Source organism: Chiloscyllium plagiosum, unplaced genomic scaffold (genome assembly GCF_037043375.1).
Source record: "Chiloscyllium plagiosum isolate Xiang-an unplaced genomic scaffold, Cpla_swu_hap1 HiC_scaffold_7, whole genome shotgun sequence".
NCBI lineage: Eukaryota > Metazoa > Chordata > Chondrichthyes > Orectolobiformes > Hemiscylliidae > Chiloscyllium > Chiloscyllium plagiosum.
In genome coordinates, this window is record NW_028270145.1 from 80254922 (window position 1) to 80282713 (window position 27792).

Here is a 27792-nt window from a genome sequence, read left to right on the forward strand (position 1 = left end):
CCTTATGTATAGTTCTTCGGGCTAAAGGATCAGGATACTGAGTTGGGTGATCATATTGAATAGTGGGAGCAGGCTTGAAGGGCCAACTCAAAAATCCATGAAAATACTAACCTGTTCACATATTTCATGTCAAATTGCTTGTTTTACTATTAGCTTTGTCATGCTATTAGTACTCCAGGATTCTACTGTCCTAGCCTTGCACCATACTATTTTAGGATATATCTGGGACCACAATGTCTTGGGTGCAAGATGACCAGCGATGTTGAACTCAAGTGAATATCGAGTGCAGATCCAAAATTTGTGTCAGGATAAGTAAAATGCAGCAAGCTAAAGGTTGAATCCATCCCGTCGAAGTAAATATTCAGTTGAAGTAGATATAATGTTCTATAATGTTCTATAGCAGAGGCAATGGTAAGAATAGTAAGGGGGTTGGGGGAGAATCATTGACATTTGTTCATTAATGCTGGAAATGTATCAACTGCAAATTAGTAAAGTAATACACAAGACTAAGAGAAGATCCCTCATTTTTAAGCAATTAATCCATTTATTAGAATTTGGTGAGTCAAGAATTAATTTAAAATTGGAAACCTTCTACCACAAAGTTATTACTTCACCACCAATACCTTGTAATTTTCTTTGATCTACCATATGAAGTTAAGGCTTTTAATGCAAACCAACTTGCAGCTCTCACAAGCGAACAGTCGCAGAATGTACAATGTACACAGTTCTCTGAATTACAGTAAATTCCCTTTGTTCTTCAAACATTATCTTGAAAATAATTACATTAGAAATGTTCATCTGATGCTGTTTTATTATGTTTATATAATTTCAGTGCTCAAAAGTTTAAGCAGTTTGAAATCTTTAAAAATTCTTATCAAATGTGAATTTAGCAGTCAGTGCAGTGGTAGAGCTGTTGTTTTGGCACTTTTATATTTATTACTGATCATTTTTTGCAAAAACATACACCAGGTTGTAATGGTAGATAGAGTTTTTCTAGATCTTAGACACATTCATGGAGTTAGCCGCTTGGGGTCACGAGGGAACATGGATGTTTGACGTATATTGTGCAAACCCAGATACAGCATTGTGACCCGTTCCAGACCTAAACGTTGACAGAATGAGAAAAGGATAAATACAATTACATATTTAAAATCTACTTGCAATCTTGTATTACTTGCCAAGAGCAGAAACAAAACATTACCTATGCCACCACCTGCATGTGGAGGAGCACCAAAGCGGAAGGAGTCAATGTAGGATTTTATCTTTTCCACATCTGTATAAATCAGAATTATTTCTCAATTACAAAACAGCAAGAGATTATTTTCATTTTATTTAAATGTTTTACAGGTAATCAAATCTATACTGTCAACATGTTCAGGAAGGAAAGCAGTTCCTATATCCTGGATCAACTAGATTCGTTTGTTTTCGGTTCTTGGGAATATCAGTTGAAGCCTACGATAGCTGAATTTGTTGCCCTCACAATTTGCATGTTGGGCACTGTATCTGAGGCAACAACTGATGTATACAGTTCGCCACTATTTCAAAATAAAGAGGCTGGATTGAAGGAATTAGTAGTGATCTCATCAAACACAATTCAACTTCTAAGTCATTGTGTGTGTTTACATTTTTGATCCAGACAATACCAAAATCTGAAATCTTGAAGATGTTTAAATTTAAAATAAGATGTATACACTACCTATCCCAAGTTGGAGGGCTCGGTCAGTTATAAGTTGAGGGTCATGGATTCTCTGGGCACCAGATAAAATCTCCTCTCCTCTCATAAACATGTCATATGAGTTGGAGTATTTCTGTATTGTTTCAAAACATGTCAGTACAGTATTAAAATAATTGTAATTGTTTGAGTTATGTTTTATTACATAATTTCAAAATACACAATTTACTTACAGGATCATGTGGATCTGGCATTGTATAGAAAGGTCTCACAGCAAGGGGATATTTGTCAAGGATATAGAAGTCTGTATCATACTGTGACAAAAAAGCAGTAAAGTTGATTAGATCTTATGTACAGTATCAACTCAGATTTTTGTGTGCACAAGTGGTTGTTTTTGAAACAATTATTTGAACTGAAGTCATATTGCCTAATCAGGAAGAGTTAGCATGGATTTCTTCAGGGAAAATAGTATTTCATGAACTTGATGGAATTTTTAAAAAAGGTAACAGAAAGCGTTCATGTCAATTTTGCTTTGAAGTGGTGTATGTGGAATTTCAAAAGGTATTTGCTACAGTGCCAGACAACTGACTCGAAAGAGGTTATTGCTCATGGAATAAACAACACAGTAGCAACATGAATACAAGATTAGCTGAATAATAGGAAACAAAGTAATAAGCCATTTTTCGGGCTGGTGGAAGGTTTGTGGAAGGGTTCCCCAGAAATCAGTTTTGGGACCTTGTTTTTCCTGATGTATTTTATTGATTTAGATGATACAAAACTTGGGAAGCATTGTAAATTGAGAGAGAGGGCAGTATAAAACTACGAAAGGATATTAACAAGTTGATGGAGCAGGCAGATGACGTTCAATGTGGAGAACTGAGAGAGATGATCATTCGAGTAGGAAGAACACGGAGATACAGGAGAAAATAGTGTTTACAGGAGCAGAGATAGCTATAGAATAAGCAGCTACAAAGCATACAGCATTCTAGGTTTTATTAATAGCAGCATAAAGTACCTGTACAGGAGCAAGGTGGTTATGCTGAACTTGCACAAGACACTAATTAGACCTCATGTGAAATACTGTGTCCAGTTCTGGCTGTCACACTTAAGGAAGGATATGAATGTATTGAAGGTTTACTTGAATGGTTCCAGGTATGAGGTAGTTATAAAGATGAGATTGGAGAAGTTGGGACAGTTCTCCTTAAAGGGAAGGCTGAAAGGAGATTTGATGTAAATCTTCAAACCATGAACAGGCGGGACAGAGTAGATAAAGAGAAGCTGTACCCTCTCAAAGAGTTCATGAATGAGAGGGTACAGTATAAGATAACTGAAAAAGAAGCACTGATGTATTCAACAGAGCATAAAATGATTATTTAAATAGAAACAATATTCAGTGTTATGGGGAAAAGGTAGGAAGAAAAGTTTGGGATATTGTTCATTGAGAGATCCAGTGCAGATATAAGGGGTTGAACAATCTCCTTCTACCCACCATAATATTTTTGATCAATTAAAGTGTTGAATATAGCTCGAGAGCTAAACAACTTTTTAAAATATTCTATAATCTTAACATTTTAAACAAATACATTAACAGTGCCCTAAAACTTGCATAAAACCAGTCAGTTTTCATGAACAAAATCATTCTTAGTTCAAAAGTAAAAAGGCGAATCACTAACTTCTGCAGTATATCTGGGGCACAACGGTTAATTACTGATCTAACAGTTTGGCACAGATTTATAGGAAACGCTGGCTGCACAACAAAAGTCATTTCCCTGGGGTCAGGGAGTCCAGAACTAGAGGGCATAGGTTTAGGATGAGAGGGGAAAGATATAAAAGAGACCTAATGGGCAGCTTTTTCACGCAGAGGGTGGTACATGTATGGAATGAGCTGCCAGAGGAAGTGGTGGAGATTGGTATAATTGCAACATTTAAAAGGAATTTGGATGGGTATATGAATAGGAAGGGTTTGGAGAGATATGGTCTGGGTACTAGCAGGTGGGATTAGATTGGGTTGGGATATCTGGTCGGCATGGACGGGTTGGACCTAAGGGTCTGTTTCGATGCTGTACATCTCTATGACTTGTGGGCGGCACGGTGGCACAGTGGTTAGCACTGCTGCCTCGCAGCGCCAGAGACCCGGGTTCAATTCCCGCCTCAGGCGACTGACTGTGTGAAGTTTGCACGTTCTCCCTGTGTCTGCGTGGGTTTCCTCCGGGTGCTCCGGTTTCCTCCCACAGTCCAAAGATGTGCAGGTCAGGTGAATTGGCCATGCTAAATTGCCCGTAGTGTTAGGTAAGGGGTAAATGTAAATGTAAATGTAGGGGTAGGGGTATGGGTGGGTTGCGCTTCAGCGGGGCGGTGTGGACTTGTTGGGCCGAAGGGCCTGTTTCCACATTGTAAGTAATCTAATCTAATCTAATCTAAGACTCTATAAATGTGTTGTGTTCCTAACAAGAGTCATACTTTATTTGAAACATTAAGTCTGTTTCTCGCTCCATAGATGTTCACAGTCCTGCCGAATGTCTCTCGAACTTTGTTTTATTTCCAATTTCCAGCATCCACAGTTTTATTTGTGTGTCTAATTCGCTGCCACTTCTAGGTATATTCACTTTAAAGTTCTTATTTTTCCTACACCAGGATACGGTTTTAATATCTTAGAGTCATAGAGCTTCAGTTAACATCCGAGTCACAGCTGGACCTCAAAGCGGCAGCAGAGCATGTGTGGGTTGGGTCGTGAAACAGAGCAAATGCAGACCGAGCTGGGAGCCAAGTCGCAGCTGGAGTACAGTGAGCCCAGGCAGCCAGGGGGGGCAAGTCCTGGAGGCGAGACTGGGATGGAAGTTAGCATATGAAGGCAGCGAGGCCTCGTGTTCTGAAGCCCAGCGACACAGACTCAGTGAAAAAAGGACTATAACTTGAGTACCCTGTATCTAAGATGGCACCGAGAGGCGACATTAAACTTTTCACTGCACTCATTCAAGTGAACATGACATAAAGACTATTTTATCCTGAAAGTTGGAACAGAAATTCTTTCAATAATAGTATAAATATTTTTTGTTTTTTTAAAAGAAATTAACTACAGAATCAGAGAGTCATGTAGCACAGAAACAAACCCTTTGGTCTAACTCATCCAACGTCTCAATCTGAACTAGTCCCATTTGTCAGTATTTGACCCTATAAACCTTTCCTATTGACATACCCATCCAGATGCCTTCTAAATGCTGTGATTATACCACCCTCCACCACTTCTTCTGGCAGCTGGTTTCATACATGTATCACTCTCCATGTTACCCCTCAGGTCATTTTTAAAACCTTTCCCTTCTCACCTTAAACTTATGCCATCTAGTTTTGGACTGCCCTATCCTGTGAAAAAGATCTTGGCTATTTGCCCTATCCATGCCCCCTAATGATTTTATAAATAAACCTCTATAAGGTCACCTGAGACAGTAGGGCAAAAACACCCCAGCCTATTCAATCTCTCCCTATAGTTAAAACCCTTCAACCCCGGAAATATCCTTGTAAATTTTTTCTGCATCCTTTCAAGTTTAGCAACATGCTTTCTATAGAAGGGTAACCAGATCTGTAAGCAGTATTCCAAAAGTGGCCTTACCAATGTCCTATACAGTCGCTTCACGACATCCCAACTCCTATACTCAAAGCACTGACTAATAAAGGCAAGCATGCCAAATGTCTTCTTCACCACCTTGTCTACCTATGACTCCACCTTCAAGGAACTATGTACCTGCACTCCTAGGTCTCCTTGTTTGGCAGAGCCCCACCATTAGCTGTATAAATCCTGCCCTGGTTTGCCTTACAAAAATGCACCACCTCTCATTTATCTAAATCAAACTCCATCTACCACTCCTCAGCATACTGGCCCATCTGACCAAGGTCCCACTGTACTCTGAGATAACCTACTTCACTGTCCACTACACCAACTATTGAACTGTCATTTGCAAACTTACTAACCACACCTTCTCTACTCACATCCAAATCATTTATATAAATGATGAAAAGCAGTGGACCCAGCACTGATGCTTGTAGTACACCACTGGTCACTGGCGTCTGAAAACCAACCCTCCACTACCACCTTTTGTCTTCTAACTTCAAGTCAATTTTGTAACCAATGTGATCTAACTTTACTAATCAGTCTACCGTGAGGAATCTTGTTGAATGCTTTACCGAAGTCCATATAGACAACATCTACTGCTCTACCTTCATGAATCTTCTTTGTCAGCTCTTCAAAAAACTCAAGTTAATGAGAAACAATTTCCAACCACAAAGCCATGCTGACTATCCCGAAATAGTCCTTGCCTTTCCAAATGCATATAAATACTGTTCTTCAGAATCCCCTCCAACAATTTGCCCACCAACGACATACGGCTCACCGGTCTATTGTTTCCTGGCTTTTCCTTGCAGCCTTTCTTAAATAATGGCACCACATTAGCCAACCTCCAGACTTCAAACAAACACCTCAGCTGTTGCTATCGATGATACAAATATCTCAGCAAGGGTCCAGCAATCTCTTTCCTAGTTCCCACAAAGTTCTGGGAAACACATGAACAACTCCCAGGGCTTTATCTACCTTCATGCGTTTTAAGATCTCTAGCACCTCCATTTCTTTAATATGAATTCTTTTCAATACTTCAGTATTTATTTTCCAGGGTTCCCTAGCTTCCATGTCCTCCTTCCGCAGTAAATACTAATGCAAAATATTCATTTAGTATGTCATCCACTGAAACCTACACGTAAATGGCACTATGATCTTTAAGGGGCTGTATTCTCTCCAGAGTTTCTTTTTTGCCCTTAATATTTTTACAGAATCTCTTTGGTTTCTTAACTGTATTCGCCAAAGCAATCTCAGGTCTCATTTTTTCTCTCCTGATTTCCCTCTCAAGTATACTCTTCTAGGGATTCATTCATTCCCAGCTGCCTCTCCCTGATATATGTCTCCTTCTTTTTCTCAACCAGAGCCTCAATTTCTCTAGTCATCCAGCATTCCCTACACCTATGTACCATGCCCTTCACTCTAATAGGAATATAGTCTCTGAACTCTCATTATCTCGTTCCTATCTCATAAGGTCTCCGGCTTCTCAATCGTCCCTTTGCCTACAAATAGTTTTCCTTAATCATCTTTTGAAATTTCTTGTCCATTATGGTCAAAATTGGCTTTACTCCAATTTAGAACTTTAACTTTTTGATCAGTTCTGTCTTCTTCCATAGCTATTTTAAAACTAATAGCATTATGATCACTTGCCCCAAAGTGCTCTCCCACTGACATCTCAGTCATCTGCCCTGTCTTCCTCCCAACAGTGGTGGGCTAGTTGTTGGAGGGAATCCTGAGGGACAGGATTTACATGTATTTGGAAAGGCAAGGACTGATTAGAGATAGTCAACATGGCTTTGTGCGTGGGAAATCATGTCTCACTAATTTTATTGAGTTTTTTGATGAAGTAACGAAGAGAACGGATGAGGCCAGAGTGGATGTGAACTATATGAACTTAGTAAGGCATCCAACAAGGTTCCTCGTGGTTAGCAAGGTTAGATCATATGGAATACAGGGAGAACTCGCCATGTGGATACAGAACTGGCTTCAAAGTAGAAGACAGAGGGTGGTGGTGAAGGGTTGCCTTTCAGACTGGAAGCCTGTGACCAGCGGTGTGCCACAAGGATTAGTGCTGGGTCCACTGCTTTTCATCATTTAGAGAAATAATTTGGATGTGGACATAGGAGGTATAGCTAGTAAGTTTGCAGATGACACCAAAATTGGAGATGTAGGGGACAGTGAAGGAGATTACCGGACAGTACAATGGGATCTTGATCAGATGGGTCAATGGGCTGAGGATTGGTAGATGGAGTTTAATTTAGATAAATGTGAGGTGCATTTTGGAAAGGTAAATCAGGCAGGACTTATAACCTTAAATAATAAGGTCCTGGTGAGTGTTCCTGAACAGAGACCTTGGCGTGCAGGTTCATTGTTCTTTGAAACTGGAGTTGCAGGTTGATAGGATATTGAAGAAGGCATTTGATATGCTTTCCTTTATTCGTCAGTGCATTGAGTACAGGAGTTGGGAGGTCACTTTGAGGCTGTACAGGACATTGTTTAGGCCACGAGTGGAATACTGCATGCAATTCTAGTCTCCCTGCTATAGGAAGGATGTTATGAAACTTGAAAGGGTTCAAAAAAGATTTACAAGGATGTTGACATGGTTGGAGGGTTTGAGCTATAGGGAGAGGCTAAATAAACTGGGGTTGTTTTCCCTAGAGCATCGGAGGCTGAGAGGTGATCTGATAGAGGTTTATAAAATTATGAGGGGAGTGGATAGGGTAAACAGACAAGGTCTTTTGCTTGGGGTATGGGGAGTCCAGAACTAAAGGGCATAGGTTTAGGGTGAGAAGGGAAAAATTCACAAAGGTACCCAACAGGCAACCTCTGCATGCTGCGGGTGGTTCGTGTATGGAATGAACTGCCAGAGGAGGTGATAGAAGTTGGTATAATTACATTTAAAAGGCACCTGGATGGATATATGAATAGGAAGGTTTTAGAGCAAGAGGGCCAGTTGTTGGCAAATGAGACTAGATTAATTTAGGATACCTGGTCAGCAAGGACAAGTGGGACTGAAGGGTCTGTTTCTGTGCTGTAGATCTCTATGACAAGGTTGAATTTTGCTCCTTCTCTAATGGGTACGTCCACAAAAGGGTAGATTTTACGATTAACAACAAAATGAAATAGCAGAAGTATGTACTGAATGAATCAAGGACACCCTTAGTGCTACAATTTTATTTCTGTTTGCTTCATTGGTTACTGGGTTCATCAAAACAGTTTAAAATACTCTGATTTAGCAAAGTTAAAAATCACACAACACCAGGTTATAGTCCAACAGGTTTAATTGGAAGCACTAGCTTTCGGAGCACTGCTACTTCATCAGGATGAAGGATGAAGGAGCGTTGCTCCGAAAGCTAGTGCTTCCAATTAAACCTGTTGGACTATAACCTGGTGTTGTGTGATTTTTAACTTTGTACACCGCAGTCCAACACCGGCATCTCCAAATTCTGATTTAGCAGAATCTTTAATATTATTTGAATATATTGTAGTTTTCTTCTTAAAGAATAAAGTGATAATTATATCTGTTACCTTTTCCTTCACCAGGCGACCCAAAAGCTTTTCATTTGGAGTGCTAAAAGTAAATAAAGTAAAATGATGTATGAATATTCAGCATACAAATGCTTGCATTTATGAATGCAATCCCACGTCGAGTATTAATTTAAGATCCAAATTACTTCCTGCGGAAGTAGAAGATGTGGGTGTAGTTACAACATGTAAAAGACATTCGGATAAGTACATGAATAGGAACGGTTTAGAGGGATATGAGCCAGGAGCAGGTTGGTGGGACTAGTTTAATTTGGGATTGTGTTCGGTATGGACTGGTTGAACCAAAGGATCTGCTTCCATGTTGTGTGATTCTAGACAAACACTTTCTCCTAATTGTGAGCAGCTATTTTATGTTGTCTTGCATTGTGAGCTGATTTGTGTACAAATTAACTCACGAGTGAACTCAGAACAGATTGCATTCATAATCCAGCGAGTAATATCTTGTAATATCTTGTACCATTTCAAATACTGGCTACCTTTAAGACTGCATTAATTTTGGAATAAAACTGAAAAATTGAACTCGTGACTAAAATCACTAATATCTTGTTTTCCTAATAATTTCTTAGTAGATACAATTAGTTTATTTATGAACTGATTAATTAACTTGGTAGTTTGTTGAAAAGACTGATGATCAGGCTAAAAAGTTTTGTTTTATTTTCTGAGGTTAAGATGCGAAAAGTGGTAGGTGCAGGCACAGTTACAATATTTAAAAAATATTTGGATAGGTATATGAATAGGAAAGGTTGAGGGGGATATGGGCCAAACGCAGGCATGTGGGGCCAGTTTAATTTGGGAAACTTGGTTGCATGGGCGAGTTGGACTGACGGGTCTGATTCTATGCTGTATGACTCTGACAGTATCTATAGTGCCATGACTACAAGAAATCACGTTAACTTTTTATTGTGAACCAACCTAAGTGGAAGAAAGTTTTTAATCAATACCTCAAATCTTCTTCATCGCCCATCTCCACACCAGCTTCCTTCAGCATGGCCACAGCTTCAGGAAATTCCAGCCTCAAAGTTGGTTCCAAGAACTTAAAAGGTTCACAGGGATATTGTTTACATATTGTTTGAATTTCAGTCTGATATCTGTAACAATAATGCAATGAATATTTAGATGAGTGTTGTCATACCTCACTGGTGTCAGATGTTAGAAATCAAGTTCCAATATTCCCAGAGTGTCTTGACTCTCGGACTGGGTTTTTGTACTTTACAAGAATCACTATTTAATACGGATAAGTGCAGTCTGTCTACATATAAACAATAAGCCAAACGCCAACTCGAGGACACCTCTTCCTACTGCCCCCTCGACCATGACCCCACCCCCCCCATCACCAAACCATCATCTCCCAGACCATACAGAACCTCATCACTTCAGGAGATCTCCCACCCACAGCTTCCAACCTCATAGTCCGGGAACCCCGCACTGCCCGGTTCTACCACCTTCCCAAGATCCACAAGCCTGACCACCCTGGCCGACCCATTGTCTCAGCATGCTCCTGCCCCACTGAACTCATCTCTACCTACCTCGACACTGTCCTATCCCCCCTAGTCCAGGAAATCCCCACATACGTTCGAGACACCACCCACGCCCTCCACCTCCTCCAAGACTTCCGTTTGCCCGGTCCCCAACGCCTCATCTTCACCATGGATATCCAATCCCTCTACACCTTCATCCGCCATGACCAGGGCCTCCAAGCCCTCCGTTTTTTCCTCTCCAGATGTTCCCAACAGTACCCTTCCACCGACACTCTCATTCGTTTGGCCGAACTGGTCCTCACCCTTAACAATTTCTCCTTTGAATCCTCCCACTTCCTCCACACCAAAGGGGTAGCCATGGGCACACGTATGGGCCCCAGCTATGCCTGTCTCTTTGTTGGCTACGTAGAACAGTTGATCTTCCGTAATTACACCGGCACCACTCCCCACCTCTTCCTCCACTACATTGATGACTGCATTGGCGCCACCTCGTGCTCCCGCGAGGAGGTTGAGCAATTCATCAACTTCACCAACACATTCCACCCTGACCTTAAATTTACTTGGACCATCTCTGACATCTCCCTCCCCTTCCTGGACCTCTCCATCTCCATTAGTGACGACCGACTTGACACTGACATTTTTTACAAACCCACCGACTCCCACAGCTACCTGGATTACACCTCTTCCCACCCTATCTCTTGCAAAAATGCCATCCCGTATTCCCAATTCCTCCGCCTCCGCCGTATCTGCTCCCAGGAGGACCAGTTCCACATAGAACACACCAGATGGCCTCCTTCTTTAGAGACCGCAATTTCCCTTCCCACATGGTTAAAGATGCCCTCCAACGCATCTCTTCCACATCCCGCACCTCCACCCTCAGACCCCACCCCTCCAACCGTAACAAGGACAGAATGTCCCTGGTGCTCACCTTCCACCCTACAAACCTCCGCATAAACCAAATCATCCGCCGACATTTCCGCCACCTCCAAAAAGACCCCACCACCAGGGATATATTTCCCTCCCCACCCCTTTCCGCCTTCCGCAAAGACCGTTCCCTCCGTGACTACCTGGTCAGGTCCACGCCCCCCTACAATCCACCGTTCCATCCTGGCACTTTCCCCTGCCACCGCAGGAACTGTAAAACCTGTGCCCACACCTTCTCCCTCACCTCTATCCAAGGCCATAAAGGAGCCTTCCACATCCATCAAAGTTTTACCTGCACATCCACTAATATCATTTATTGTATCCGTTGCTCCTGATGCGGTCTCCTCTACATTGGGGAGACTGGGCGCCTCCTACCAGAGCGCTTTAGGGAACATCTCCGAGACACCCGCACCAATCAACCAAACCGCCCCGTGGCTCAACATTTCAACTCCCCCTCCCACTCTGCCTAGGACATGGAGGTCCTGGGCCTCCTTCACCGCCGCTCCCTCACCACCAGACGCCTGGAGGAAGAACGCCTCATCTTCCGCCTTGGAACCCCAGGGCATCAATGTGGACTTCAACAGTTTCCTCATTTCCCCTTCCCCCACCTCATCCTAGTTTCAAACTTCCAGCCCGCACTGTCCCCTTGACCTGTCCGGACTTGTCCTACCTGCCTAACTCCTTTTCCACTTATCCACTCCACCCTCTCCTCCCTGACCTATCACCTTCATCTCCTCCCCCACTCACCTATTGTACTCTATGCTACTTTCTCCCCACCCCCACCCTCCTCTAGCTTATCTCTCCATGCTTCAGGCTCTCTGCCTTTATTCCTGATGAAGGGCTTTTGCCCGAAACGTCGATTTTGCTGCTCGTCGGATGCTGCCTGAATTGCTGTGCTCTTCCAGCACCACTGATCCAGAATATAAACAATTATGTACTACTGACAAACAACTCTATGCCTCTCATTAAAATTTTCTCAACACTGGTATTATGGAGAGAAAATCTGGAAAGGACTTCAATGGCCACTATTCAGAATGCCTGCTAAGATTATCTTTTTTGCTTGCCACAATTTGCTATCTTCAACCTCTCGTCTCCAGGTACTTTCACTTCCTTGTAGGAGGCACACACTGACAGTTCTCAAGTTATGAAGTCTCTGATGTTATTGGTTAAAAACCACACTTTACAGCAAATGATGAGGGAAATTAACTGGTCGTCTTTGGGTATTTTTTTTAAACTGGAGAGAAAGAAAGAGCCACCATCTCCTCTTTTGGAGGACCAAAGGCTGCAGGCCATTTTGTTCACCTCCACAAGTTGTTTAGCTATTTAGAAGCCAAACAGAGTTGTTGGCAGATAGAAGGCTTCTGTTATTGACAGCTAATCACCAATATGCAGACAAGTAGCTACGTTTTGCCAGCTGACTTCACCTAGGCATGAGCAGCAGATACAAGGGAACACCTACATGTTCCCCTCCAAGCCACTCATACCATCCTGTCTTGAAAATATATCCCTGTTCCTTCAGTGTTGGTGGCCAAGTGGAGATCAGATCAGGTAAAATCTTCTTGAATGGCGGACCAGAATGGTGGACCTATCTGGTCCATATCAACCTCTTATTCTGGAGTTCTTAAGGGTTTAAATGCAAGTTATTATTGGTTGAAACAAACATTAACCAACAAACTTGGAAAATTATCTCAGTTTTTCAAATAGTAGCATGCTAAACAGGCAGAAGATATCTTGATTTAACGTCTCATCTTGTATGACAATATTTCAACACTGAAGGATTCCCTCGACACTGGATAGAAATTTTAGCATAAATTATACGCACAGATGCTCGACTTCACCAATGGTTCACTAATGTCCTTCGGTGAAGGAAATCTGTCATCCTTACCTTGCCTGGCATACATGTGATTCCAGACCCACAGCAATCTTGTTGACTCTGTGCAATTAGGAATAAGCCTAACCAGTGATGCCCTCATTCCATGACTAAATTAAAAAAAAACTTGGGACTTGAAGCTATTGACTCAGATGCAAATGCTGCCATAAGAATTCGTTAAGTTGGAATTTAACATTATATTCAAGTATACTGCACCACATAAGTGTGGTAAACATGCTAATTATCACATTTTCCATGCTCCACCTCCCACACAACCTCCAAGGAAGGGGGAAATAACCATAAGAAATAAGAACATAAACAAAAATTATGTTACCTATCTCTCAAACCCTTGAAAATCTGGACCAGAGTGTCAGCAATTTCTGTTACCACCTCATGATAGTGGTAATTGAATGCCATCTCTATATCGAGCCCAACAAACTCAGTAAGGTGACGATGTGTGTTAGAATCCTCAGCTCGGAACACTAAGAAAATAAAGACAAACTTAGTTACTTCATTTTCTAAAATTCTATATCAATTATGGTACATTATCCTAAAGCAGTAGTTAGTATTACAACATGAACATTACAGTTTTGTATTAAAAATAAGAATTTAAATGAATACAAAGTGGTAAAATAAAAATGGTCAGGATGACAAAGATGACAATACAGTCCAACAGCATCCATTTAACAATTGGGAATGATTGCATCAGTGCACTTCTAAATTCAAATTAAGCTCAGTTTCAAGGTACTGGGCTAATTCAATAATTTTCATAAAAATCTGTCATGAAACATCTACTAATTATATAATGTAAAATGAATAAGATCCTAGTTTCAAAATGGATATCCTTCCTAATAGATATTCAACTGAAAATGCTGAATCAATGGCTAATATTCAAAGATGGAAGCCATTTTCTGACAGCAGAGCAGAATGGTATTTAAACTATTTTAAAGCAATCTGACTTGATTGTAGCGCAGAATGACCTTAACATGGCAGATTCAATCTCAATACTGGATGTGGTAGTTCATAAAGGCTTGCAATGCTTCATGCCCTCAAGGTATACAGTGAGTTCTAACATAACACAATAGGTCTGGTCTTGTGTGATCTCACATTGTAAGAAAATTATGTAACAGCCATGCCATTTAAGCTAATGGGGCTGGAGTTACATTATAGTCAATACTGGTAAGGAAAGTTCGCGTTCCACAAATAAGACCATAAGACATAGGAGCGGAAGTAAGGCCATTCGGCCCATCAAGTCCACTCCGCCATTCAATCATGGCTGATGGGCATTTCAACTCCACTTACCCACATTCTCCCCGTAGCCCTTAATTCCTTGTGACATCAAGAATTTATCAATCTCTGCCTTGAAGACATTTAGCATCCCGGCCTCCACTGCACTCTGCGGCAATGAATTCCACAGGCCCACCACTCTCTGGCTGAAGAAATGTCTCTGCATTTCTGTTCTGAATTTACCACCTCTAATTCTAAGGCTGTGTCCATGGGTCCTAGTCTCCTCGCCTAACAGAAACAATTTCCTAACGTCCATCCTTTCCAAGCTATGTATTATCTTGTGAGTTTCTATTAGATCGCCCCTTAATCTTCTAAACTCCAATGAAATAACTGTCTAAATTCTTCAATTGTGTTAAAGCCAATTCGCATTGAAGAAACAGGTGTTATAGCAGAAATCAATGCTTAACTAATTACCTGTCCAATTGAAGAAAGATATCCATGGTCCTTCATAGATTACAGTTGCTTACCTTTATTACTTTCAATGCCATTTACAAAGGTGCAGGATTAGTGAAAAAACTACCAAAATCAAATCCTCCATTATAGCATTTAAATTACAGAAAATACAAAACAATGAAAACTTACCAGGTCCAATGCAAAAGACTTTGTCAAAATCAGCGCAAATACACATTTGCTTGTACAGCTGTGGTGATTGAGCCAGGTAAGCACTGGTTTTAAAATAGGACACAGTAAATACATTGGCTCCTCCTTCGCTTGCAGCTGCAAGAAAATCAGAACTTTTTAAGTTCCCACAATTGATCATTTACATTTCTAAAAACGTGATATCAATATTTTTAGTCCTAAAAATCTCCTTAGGAATTCACTCTACATTTTGTTTGAAAGTGCTTGTCATCTAACATTGACAGAGCTACCTGTAGATGTAGTGGTACCTTTGGAATTCAGAAACCACCTATTGTTCCTTCAAAATTAGGGATTTTTATATATAAACAGGGAGATATTTAAATAGCTCACACACCACAAATGTAAATATATTTAACCATATTAAAATAATGAAACACTTCATAGTTGCTCAGGTTAGACAAAAACACTTAAGAGATGATTTTTCTGGTGGTAAACAAACATCACTAGCATGTAGAAGGAGTGGGACTGGCATAATCAAGTTGCAAAAGATCACTTCAAGTCTACTTGTGTTGCCCTAGTCATGTTCTTGTTTCTCCTGTTATATTAAATTTTCAAAAAGAGTTTAAAATATTGTAAATGTTACACACCTTACCTTTCTTGCAAATTCTTGTGATGATACTATGGCTTTAAGAGGTATATTTTGACCTCATTTCTTTTAATAGAGAAAGGTTGTGACAATGTTGCCAGGCAGTCTGCTCCAAAGCCATTAAGTAAATAGTTGGGAGGCCTTACTTTTTTTTAAATTTGGAGCAATAGAAGCAGCCTAAATGGGATGTAATTAAGCTCCCAGAGAACCAGGACTTATGATTTTATTTTTTCAATAGTGAATGCCGGAGTCTTGAGGCTGGGTTTGGAAGCTGCAATACATCTCTCCTTGCTACTCTCTCTCTGTCCGAGTTTTCTCTTGATGTTTTTCCTCCTGGACTTGTGAATTGAATGTCAGACAATCTATTTTTACTGAGTTTGCCTATGCCAAGTGTGTGTTTATGGGATGTCACTGTTTTGGAACAGTTACTGTTGAGTAGTACTATTGAGTACTGTTATTCTGTTATGTTTTCCAACAGGGATAAGTTATTCTAAGTTCTTCTTTCTTTTGTTATATTTTAACTATGTTCGAATAAAGTGTGTTTTGCTTCAAGAGTGGTAGTTTGACAAATTAAATTGTCAACATCTGGAATGCAACAACTGGCACTAGCCTTTAAGATGCGAAAAAGTTATGGTCTAGGCTATCTTCTTAATATATTTCATCTTCTTAATATATTTTGAGGGGGTTTGGTCTGGTCCATAACATTCTAAAAAACAGATATATGAATTGCAGGGGAGTTGATGACCTCATGATATTATCAATGGACAAGTCATCCAGAAAACCAGGTTATTAATCTAAGGACATGAAAATAGCATGTGGTGGAAGCAACTGGTGGAATTTAAATGCAATTAATATCTGGAGCCAAACAGTAGTCTCAGTAATGATGATCAAAACAATGTGCTTCACAAACGTCCTTTAGGGGAAGAAATCCGCCTGCTTTACCTGGTATGTGACTCCAGACCAATGACAATATAGTTGATTCTTACTAGCCCTCTGATATGTCCTTGCAAAACATTCAGTTCAAGGGCAATTCCCATGAAAGAATTAAAACAAAAATCACTGGTTGTGAAGAGATAGCAAAGATGCATGTTTATTCTGATACTTTTGAAAATTTGTTCAAATTGTGTTCAACAGATTTGAAGGTGTGAGCAGTTACTAATTTTTAATTGGCTTTGTTTAATTTTCTTCCCTTTTAACCTTTTTCGAAGCAGTTTTGATCTTTAGTTCTACGTTCTGATTTCCTTAAAATTATTGACATTTTACAAATTTCAACACTTGAGGAATTATTCGAAGAGACCATACTGACGAAGAGGACACTTCTCTTACACTCAAGGAGTCTGAAGAGGGATGTAAAGACATGAATAAATGTGTATCAGGGTGTTCTGCACTGACCTAATCTTTTGGATAGGACATGAAACTTTGGCCTTTTCTGTTTTACAGATGTAAAGTTCCAATGGCACTATTTTGCAGATGATGATTCAGGAAGTTATACCTGGTTCCCCAACCCAAATTTATTCCTCAATGAAAAGTTTAAGAACAGATTATCTAGTTATCATATTACTGTTCTGGAAACCTTGCAATGCAGAAACTGGTTGCTAAGTGTCCTCTGTTATAATAGAGACCAAGTTTCAAAGAATGCTTCACTGAGTGTAAATTGCTTTGAGACATCTTGTGGTCATTAAAGATGCTACATAAATGCAAGACTTTTTTTTAATAAAAAGGAGATGGATCATTGGAGTCCATAATACACAGTTAGTTAGGGATATCTGAGGAACTCTGCTTCCTCTTCATTCACAAGCCTTATGATCTTTAAGCTTTATCTACAACTGGAACTGCCAATGGTGGCTGGCATTGCCAGCAACCACAACACCATTGCTTACTTTCTAGGCACCTCAATAATTATCAATTTATCTGCAATAAATTGTTGCATACACTGGATTATTGATGCCCTTTTTGATAAACCAATGGACGTTTCCAAAGAAAAGCAACATAAAATAGAAATCCTGAGCATAATGCATAATCTCTGGAATGGGATGAGACAACAGAGGGCAGTGTTGTATAAGCCAAAATAAACATTTGGCAGAACATAAGTGCAAAACTAAATGTAAGCAATAGGTAACTGAATGTTTTGCCAAAGATTTTATGATTCATTCTGGATGAAAAATTAGTAATATCATAATATAATGTTATTAAACACTGGTAATGGCTGTGATCACTATAAATTTGGTACATCAATGAAATGGCTCGGTGGAAATTAAAAATACATTTATGCTCAGTCAGATACCAAGCCATTGATTCAGTCATATGGTCATCTAGGTCTGCTCCAATTGATTTTCAATACGCAGTTTCTTACAGATTGAGGAAAGTTTAGTTAACTTAACCAAAGTTAGTACTAAATTGAATATTTAGCAAATTATAAACAATTTTTCAGTACTAATAATGGTACAAGTTTGTAAAATTAAATATAACAATGACAATTACTTTTAATCCTGCAGAATTCAAGGTTTTGACGTGAATACCATTTTTGTCAATACATTTTTAATTTGCTATTTTTCAACTGAAACGTAACTTATCATATTGCATACATTTTCATTTTCTGTTAATAGATAATCATAATGAACAAATTACACAGAACCCAATAGCCTTGCCAGAAAGAACCACAACCCATGAACAAATTTTTAAAAGTAAATATTCAATGTGCATGATATCATAATGACAATGCAAGTGGATTAGTAAATCAGATGCCCAAACTAATGGTGGATTTAAATTCAATTGATCAAGCTGAAATTGAGTTCTAGTATCAGTAATGCTAATCATGAAACAACTATTAATTGTTTTTTAAAAAAAACCCCTCTTGTTGGCAAATGTCCTTTGAAAAGGAAATCTGTCATTTTCACCTGGTCTGGACCCACAGCAATGTGAAACTCTTAAATCCCCTAACAAGCCACTCAGGTCAAAGGTTATTAGGAATGGGCAACATGCGGCCAAGCCCACATCTCTTGAAAGAATAAATAAAAACTATCTCAAACTATTTATTGTCAAGAGGGCAAGTAAACAGCTCAATTCATCTCAGTGTCAACCATGAACTTGGTGAAAATTTGTGCTATGCTTTGTTCCTTAAATGTGTTGGCGTAACAAAACATCCTAAAAAAAATCTGATGATAAATATTTGAATATTACTTTCGTGAAGTAGTTTGTAATTCCTTGCTTCCTCAATGTAAGGCCACCAATTTATACAATATCAAAAGTAATTTGAAATGGCAGTTTCAATTTTGCAAATTTATTTACAATATTTTTTTCAAAAATATCAGTGGGTGCTATCCAGGATTAAATATATTGTAAAAGTTGTATTGATATTTAGACAAATTGAGAATCTAGCTAATATGATACATGGCTCCTGGTAATACTTTAGGCAATTCACAAAAACTGGTGAAAATTACAAGTCAACCGCAGCTAATGTTTAGAGCTATGTGCAACATTGCTTGGTATTTAAATTTTCTAACAATGTTCTATCAACACAATTTTAAAGGTATATCAGGGTTTGCATACATAGGAAATGCATGCCCAGCAAATTGGTGTGATGTCTCTTGGTGTGGATGAAGAGAGTTGGCATGCCTTCCATTTTTGGGTGCCAGTATACTTCTCATTTCAGCTCATACTGCTGGCTATCAGCAATGTGAATCAAGTAGCCAGTGTGGAAGTTTCTTCTTGTCAGTTCACTGGGTCTCTGTCGACAAGTCTTCAGGTGTATCCCCTTGTGGAACACATGGATCTGGATCCCTCATGGTCCCAGGCTAAAAAGCTTCAGATGCACTCAGAGCAGATTTAGCTGCCAGATACACCCACTAGCATTCAGATATGCCCTTGTACTCATGTGCCAAACTTGCCTTGTTAGTGAAGCAGTTCTGTAGTGCAAGATACCCAAGAGTTTAACAGGTTCTGCATAAATTGAGAGGCAGATGGCAAGAAGGTGCTCTGTTTTCTTCATTCAGGGAATATGGGCATCTCTGGCTGGACCCCAACCCTACTTGTCCTCAAAAAGGGGAGCTGCCTTCTTGAACTGTTGCAGTCATTTGATCTAATTTTTACAAGACTTTAACCCAAAGACAGTGAAGGAACAGATAAGCATTTCTAAGTAAGGATTTTCAGTATCTTGGAAGGGAACATGGGTTTGAAAGGTGCTGGCGAAGGAGCCTTGGTAAATTTCTGCAATGCACCATGCCGATGGCTTACACCATGCTACTTTGTTTTGGTGGTGGGAGAGAGTGAACCACTGAGAACATAGAGCTGCTTTTTATTTTGGATGATATCTTGTGTATTGTTGGAACTGGTCCCATTCAGGCAGGTGGGGCATATTCCATCACATTCCTGACTTGTGTTTGGTAGATGGTGGGTGTGCTTTGGAGAATTAGAAAGTGAGTTACTTGATACAGGATTTCTAACCTCTGACCTGCTCTTATAGCCACAGCATTTATTTGGTTAGTCCAGTTTACTTTCTGGTCAATGGCAACTGTCTGGATGTTGGTAGTAGGAGGTTCAGTGATAATAATACTAAGGGGTGATGGTTAGATTTGCACTTTGCCTACAACTTATGTGGCATGAATTATACTTATTAGCAACGTTCCCACCAAGTTGCATGGCTATGCACTTCACAGCCTCTCCCAAGTATGCGCGCATGGTGACTGGTGTCAAGGATACACCCTTGAGGAACTCTTGTGAAGATGTTTAGGAGTTCAGAGGTCTGACATCCAAAAAAAATGGAGAAGTAGGCCATTCAGCCCATTGAGTCTCTTTCATCTTTTAGTTAGATCATGGCTGATCTGATATTCATTAAATCCACATTTCTGCCCTTTCCCCATAATCCTTATTTTTCTTACAGATTAAACGTCTATCTCAGCTTTGATTATACTTAATGACTCAACTTCAACAGCTCTCTACAGAGAATTTCACAGATTCAGTACCCTCAGAGAAGAAATTCTTCCTCATCTCTGACTGACCTCCAACAACTACAACCATCATGCTAGGTGTGACATCAACCAAAAGAGTTATCCCTGATTTCCATTAATTTCATTTTGCTAGGGCGTCTTGCCGCCAAGTCCAGTGAAGTGTGGATTGATACCAAAGATGGTCACTACAGAGTGCAGCTCTTTAGTCCTTGTTTGTAATGTAATGTGGTCAGGAGCTGAGTAGCCCTGTCAGAACCCAAACTGAGTGTCAGTGAGCAGGTTTTTACTAAGCAAGTGCTGCTTGATAGCACTGTTTATATTCCCTTCCATCAACTTACTGGTAGTTGGGTGAGTTGAATTTGGTATACTTCTTGTGTGCAGGACATATGTAGGCAATTTTCCACATTGTCCAGATACCAGTGTTGTAAATGTACTGGAATAGTTTGGTAAGAGCTGCAACAGATTGAAACAGCTGTAGGATTCCATTCCAGTGAGGAGGAAGCAGTCTAGGAAGTTGACAAGCCAATCATAGTTAACCAGGAAAGTTAAGCATTGTATCAGATTTAAAAATACACAATGTAGCAAAGATTGGTGGTAAGCCAGAGGATTGGGAAAGATCTAAAAGCCAACAAAAGAGAACAAAGAAATATAAAGAGGAAAAAATAAACTTTGAGGGTTAACTTGCAAGTAATTTCAAGACAGACAGCAAGAGTTTCTTTAAATGTATGAAAAGGAAGAGAGCAGAAAGTGATCATTGGCCCCTTGAGAATGAGGCTGGGGAAATAATAACAGGGAATCCAGGAAATGGTAGAGAAGTTGAATAAATACTTCGCATCAGTCTCCAAGCACAAAACAATAACAGCATTCCAAAATTACTAAACATTCAAGGGGCAAAAGGAGCAGAGGAAATAAATAGAATAGCTATTACAAGAGAAATTAATAGGGTTAAAGACTCAAGTCCCCTCGACCTGATTAGAAGCAAGCTAGAATATTAAAGAAAGTAGCTACTGAGACATGGATGCTCTGGTAGTAATCTTCTAGGAATTCTTGGAGGTCCTGGAGGATTGGAAAAATGCCAACATACTTATTTAAAAGGAAGATGACAAAAAAAAGGTGAATTTAGGCCATCTAAGTTTAGCTTCATCTAGTTTTTGGGAAAATATTGCAGTCTATTATAAAGGATGTAATAGCAGAGCATTTAGAAATCTGTAATATTACCAAGCAGAGTAAGCATGGTTTCATGAAGGGAAAATCATGCATAACTCTTTGAGGAGGTAACAAACAGAATAGATAAAGGGGAAAGAGTGGGGAGAATGTATTTGGATTTTCAGAAGGCATTTGATAAGGTACCATACATTACATCTAATCTTAATAGAGCCCATGGTATTGAAGATTGCATAAAATCTGTTCTTTTAGAACATGATGGCTGGGTTCTTCTGCAACCTCATGTTGTAGAAAAATCGTGCTTTAGAAACAGTGCTTAAAGTGTTGGAACTGTAACTGTGTTACAGCCATCATACATTTTACAAGTTTGCACTGTAGAAAGTGTCCCCAATTCGACAATCATGTTACAACAGATTCACATTGATGAGACGTGCATTATGACAGAAGGACCTGTGTTAGCATCAATAAAGATTCAGCTAATTAATAGAACACAGAATGTAAGTTTGCTCGCTGAGCTGGAAGGTTCATTTCCTGATGTTTCATAGATAACATCTTCAGTGGGCCTCAGGCGAAGCACTGCTGATAATTCCTGCTTTCTATTTATATGTTTGGGTTGGTGATGTCATCTCCTGTGGTGATGTGGGACACTAAAACAGCAGCTAATGAACTTGAAAGACCCTATACAGACAACAAGCAAAACTAATGTCATTTACAAAATACCATGCAAGGGCTGTAACAAACATGACATTGGACAAACAGGCAGAAAACTAGCCACCAGGATACATGAACACCAACTAGCCGCAAAAATACATGACCCTCTCTCACTAGTATCCTTACATATGGATGAGGAAGGGCACCACTTTGACTGGGTCAACACATCCATCCTAGGACAAGCCAAACAAAGACACGCATGAGGATTCCTAGAAACATGGCATTCCAACCGGAACTCTATCAACAAACACATCAAGTTAGACCCCATCTACCATCCCTTGAGAAAAATAACAGGAAGTGCCTTCACCACAGGAAATGACATCAGCAACCCAAAGAAACCCAAACATATAAATAGAAAGCAGAAATTATCAGCAGTGCTTCGCCTGAGGCCCACTGAAGATGTTACCTAGTAGGGTGACAAAACATCTGGAAATGAACTTTCCAGCTCAGCGAGCAAACCTACATCCAGAACCTCAACCTGAGCTACAAATCTTCTCAAAACTTGCTAATACAAGACAGAGTTGGGAGAAGGGGACACTTTCAAGAAGTAACTAGAAGAATGCCACAACATTTTATGAAGGGATGCAGAAAGGTTAAGCATGTGGGCAAAAACTTGGCACATAGAATATAATGGGGGAAAATGTGAGGTTATACACTTTGGCAGGAAGCATAGAGGAGTTGAATATTTTTTAAATGGAGAGAGAGTGCCAAAAGCTGCCTAACAGAAGGATTTTGGAGTCTTTGTTCATGAATCACAAAAAGCTGCAACCAAGTCAGTGGGTAATAGGGAAGGCAAATGAAAAGTTTGTCTTCATTTCAAAGTGAATGGAACATAAACATAGGGAGGTTTTATTGAAACTATATAAGTCTATAAACTATATACTAGTCAGACTACAGCTGGAAAACTGTGAACAGTTTTGTGCTCTTTATCTAAGGCATTGGAGGCAGCCCAGAGAGGGTTCACTAGGCTGAGACCACTTTTGGAGAGACTGCCTTATGAGGAGAGATTGAGTAGATTGGGCCCGTACTCACTGGAATGTAGCAGAATGAAAGGCAACTTTCTTGAAACATGGAAAACTTTTTAGGGGACATGACATGGTAGATATGGAAAGGGCCTATCCACGTGGAGGAGATAGTCTGAGACCAGACAGCATAATCTCAGAATAAGGGGTAGTGACTCTTTGAACTGAGGCTGGATCACTAAGTACATTCAAGACTGAATAGGCAGATTTTTAATCAATTCAGGGAAATAAAGTATAGGAAAAAGTTAGTAAAGTGGATCAGCAAGATTTCATTGAATGGCACAGCATATTTAATGGCATCTGTTCTTATTTGTTATGGTACAACAATAAAGGTAACTGTAGCAACTGCATCACCTATCATTGCACTTCCCTGTTAAGCATTATGGAAAAATTATTTAACCATGTTGCTCTTGCCAGACTGTAGAATTGAACAATCTTATTCTGAATCTCAGTGTGGTTTTAGAACTGGAGACTCTGCTACTGATATGATTTTTTTTCAGTGTCACACTTTTGGCAAGCCTGATCTCTCGCAAATATGCTATGTTGATTTTTGGCCTATCAAGTACCATGTGGATGGCAGATTCCTTCTTTGCACCTCACTGGGAAGCTCTAGACACCACAGAAAGCCTGCCTGTCATGACAGACTTGAACATGGAACTCTCAGTACAGGAGCTTAGCAAAACTATTGACTTGTTTGCCATGGGCAAAACTCCAATTGTTGATGCAATGTCACCTCAATTTACCAACCACCTTGCCAAGACAAGAACCCCAATTCAGAGGATCTGGACATGCTAATTCCATTAGTATCCAACTACTATTTAGCCAATGATATCTGAACTGGCCAATATCTGGATGGATGACAGCTATATACTCAAAGATGACAGGACTGATGTATGAGGAAGGATTGATTGGGTCAGAATTGTTTTTGCTAGAGTTCAGATGAATGACGGGGGAATTCTCATAGACTTATAAAATTCTAAAAGTTCTAGACAGGGTAGATGCAGGGAGGATGTTCCTAATGGTAGGGACACCCAGAATCAGGGGTCACAGTCTGAGGATTCATGGTGGACCATTTAGGACAGAGATAAAGAGACATTTCTTCACCCAAAGAGTGGTAAGCCCGTGGAATTCATTACCACAGGATGTAGTTGATGCTAAAATATTAAATATATTCAAGAGGTGGCTAGATATAGCACTTGGGGCAAATGGGATCAAAGCTTATGTAGAGAAAGCAGGATTAGGCTATTGAGTTGCATGGTAAAAACAAGGACTGCAGATGCTGGAAACCAGAGTCTAGATTAGAGTGGTGCTGGAAAAGCACAGCAGGTCATTGGATGATTAGCCAAGATCATGATGAAAGCAGGCTTAAAGGGCTTAATGGCCTCCTCCTGCTTCTATCCCCTATATTTCTATGACCTTCTGCATAGTGAATTAGCCATGACATCACGAACTGTGTGTCCCCATTTCTTCTACAAGGACACCTTCAATTGAATATGGAGGTGGTGAATATTAACACTGACAATGGGAGACAATTGCTGACAGGTATAACAAAAACAAAAACAGTGACCTTTCTTCAGAAAAGGGTAATGATGCTCTAACCTTGGATGACTGACTGTTTGGAAGTCATTGGAAGAGGGGAGTAGAAATGTTCAGCTGTCCAAGAAAAGGCCCAAAGAGAGACCAACAAACCATGTCAGTCTCTGTCCACTGTCTACCTCTGTGACAAATCTGGTAGCACCTGTAAAGTTGACAGACAGGCTTCTAAGCCATACCAGGTGATGCAACCAGCAGAAAGCATTCCGCTACCTTAGGAGACAGAGACTGCCACAGATTAATGCATGCATAAGGGGAGCTAAGCATATTAAATATGGTAACGTATGGGCTCAGGAAGTCTGACATTATTATAGAACTCGAGGATATTTACTTGTATCTTGGGATTATGCTCCAAACTTCCTGAAGAAGGGCTTATGCCCGAAACGTCGATTCTCCTGCTCCTTTGATGCTGCCTGACCTGCTGCGCTTTTCCAGCAACACATTTTTCAGCTCGATTATGCTCCAAACCTCTGTCAATCCTTCCATAAAAAGCACTTGCTTTATCTATACATTATGACAATGTATGTATATGATATCTCCAATTACTATTTATATGATATAGCAAATTTTAGATTTTGCACTATATAGCACATGCTGCTGAGACAGTTCTGACCAGATCAAAAAGAAATGAAATGTCCACGTACCTGAGATAATTTTGGGAGTCTGGACTTCAACAAATTCCTTTTTGATTAGTGTTTCCCGGAACAGTTGGCATACACCAGCTTGCAATCGAAAGATAGATTGACTTGTCATCGTCTGCAATACAGTCAATAAATTAACTAAATTTGCTGTATGGCTACTGAATGTAATAGTTGCTGCAGATTTTAAAAGTAAATCCTATGATTAGTAATATAAACATTTATTTTCATATACAAGTTAATTTTCCATTGGCTCTCACATAACCACAATAAATATTTTATTGGAAGTTTTGCAACGTTAACGAGTGTAATAACTTGTCTGTAAGATTACCATCTGATGGGATCTTCAAAACTGGGTGGAGTATATTTTTGAAAACAAAAGTAGCTAATCTAACAGTTTCTGTCCATGTAGGAAATGCAGAATCCATTAAACTACATTAAAAAAATTAAAACCCTTAGCTCCAACTGCAGTTGTAATATGAACAAGTTAATGTCAATAGAGTTATGCAAACTTGATGATTTAATTTGTTTGAACATTTCTATGTCTTCCATCACATTCAGAAGCAAAAACGATCCCTAACCAAGGGGTTAGATTAAGGTTATCAAATGTATTGTATACGGGTGAGAATCTTGTCCACAATGACATTAATACAACCTGTGGACTCTCTGCTGAAAGTACAGTTAGGTGGAAGCTACAGATCTGCAAGGAGCTGCTCTTCCAATGACAGACTTTTTTTCTTCCACCTCTTAGCAACAATTGAGGGACAGAACAAATTTGTAACTGAAGGAGCAGCGAGAATTGTGAAGGTGGCTGGCTTTCACAAAAGTTTCATTCTTTCTCTGCACTTAGAATGCTTTAGCCTGTTTTTGCAGGGGATGACACTCTATAATACGATGGGGGTATCAAAATGACAGAGCCTGGAAGGCACAGAGTCACTGAGTCAGAGATGTATAGCACGGAAACAGACCCTTCGGTCCAACTCGTCCATGCCGACCAGATATCCCAACCCAATCTAGTCCCACTTGCCAGCATCTGACCCATATCCCTCCAAATCCTTTCTATTCGTATACCCATCCAAATGCCTTTTAAATGTTGCAATTGTACTAGCCTCCATCACTTCCTCTGGCAGCCCATTCCACACACTCTCTGTGTGGAAGAAGTTGCCCCTTAGGTCTCTTTTATATCTTTCCCCTCTCATTCTAAACCTATGCCCTTTAGTTCTGGACTCCCCCACCCCAGGGGAAAGACCTTGTCTATTTACCCTATCCATGCCCCTCATGATTTTATAAATCTCTATGGGGCCCCCCTCAGCCTCCAATGCTCCAGGGAAAACATACACACACCCCTTTCCCTACTCATCTTTCTTCTACAAACGTCTAGTCACACAGTGGGTCAGGATAAGAAGAAATCCCAGACTGAAAGACAACCTGCTTCTGACCCCCATGTTTGTATGAATCCAGTTGAAGTCGGCCTGGGATGCACATTGCAAGAGTTTGGTTACACCATATTTTGGCCCTTATCCTCCTGCTCCTGCCTTGTTAATCAAGGGTTGGAGCCTAGTTTGTTTCTCTCTCCAGCTCTGTTTCTTGAGAGAATAGACAAGGAAGATCTTATTGGTAGGTTTTGCTGCTCGGCACTTTTAAATGGTGTTGTTTATTATTTACTCATATTTAAAAGTGATCAACTTGTTACTTTGATATTTAGATTCATGTTCAATGTTGTGCTGTATCTCATCTGTCCAAAATTGGCAAAAGTCAGGAAAAGAAACTGAAACGGGCTCCTTGTGCAAGAAGGTTAAACATCACTGCGTTAGCTAGATAATTTTATTTTTCTCTCAGTGCCTAGTAGTTCAGTTTGTGACAGCAAAACAGTTTGAGTCAGTCATAGTTTCTTTTCCTATATTCAGACAGAACAAACTTGGCTGCACTCAGTGCATTCGCAACGTGCCAAAATATTTGACAGATTTTTGTCTTACAGTTACATGATTTAGTGAAAGGTGTCTAAATAAAAAGTATAAATGGCATAAAACATAATATAGTTATATAGTGGTATAAATATGAAAGACTCACATGTCTAATCATTGATAAATAGGGTTAATATGCATTACTTAC

The 27792-nt window shown here is 39.8% G+C and overlaps 1 protein-coding gene across 1 annotated transcript in view; it reads right to left on the reverse strand.

The window, feature by feature from the left end:
- Nucleotides 1–521: 521 nt before the first annotated feature.
- Nucleotides 522–27792, reverse strand: part of dars1 (aspartyl-tRNA synthetase 1) — a 94865-nt gene continuing 67594 nt past the window's right edge. The window contains exons 10-18 of the mRNA XM_043694024.2: nucleotides 25687–25798; nucleotides 14964–15098; nucleotides 13429–13576; nucleotides 9764–9910; nucleotides 8805–8847; nucleotides 1906–1986; nucleotides 1697–1808; nucleotides 1202–1273; nucleotides 522–1102 (exon numbers count right to left, since the gene is read on the reverse strand). Of these exons, the coding sequence (XP_043549959.1) occupies nucleotides 1011–1102; nucleotides 1202–1273; nucleotides 1697–1808; nucleotides 1906–1986; nucleotides 8805–8847; nucleotides 9764–9910; nucleotides 13429–13576; nucleotides 14964–15098; nucleotides 25687–25798 (942 nt within the window). The 3' untranslated portion in view covers nucleotides 522–1010. The remainder of the gene's footprint in view (nucleotides 1103–1201; nucleotides 1274–1696; nucleotides 1809–1905; nucleotides 1987–8804; nucleotides 8848–9763; nucleotides 9911–13428; nucleotides 13577–14963; nucleotides 15099–25686; nucleotides 25799–27792) is intronic.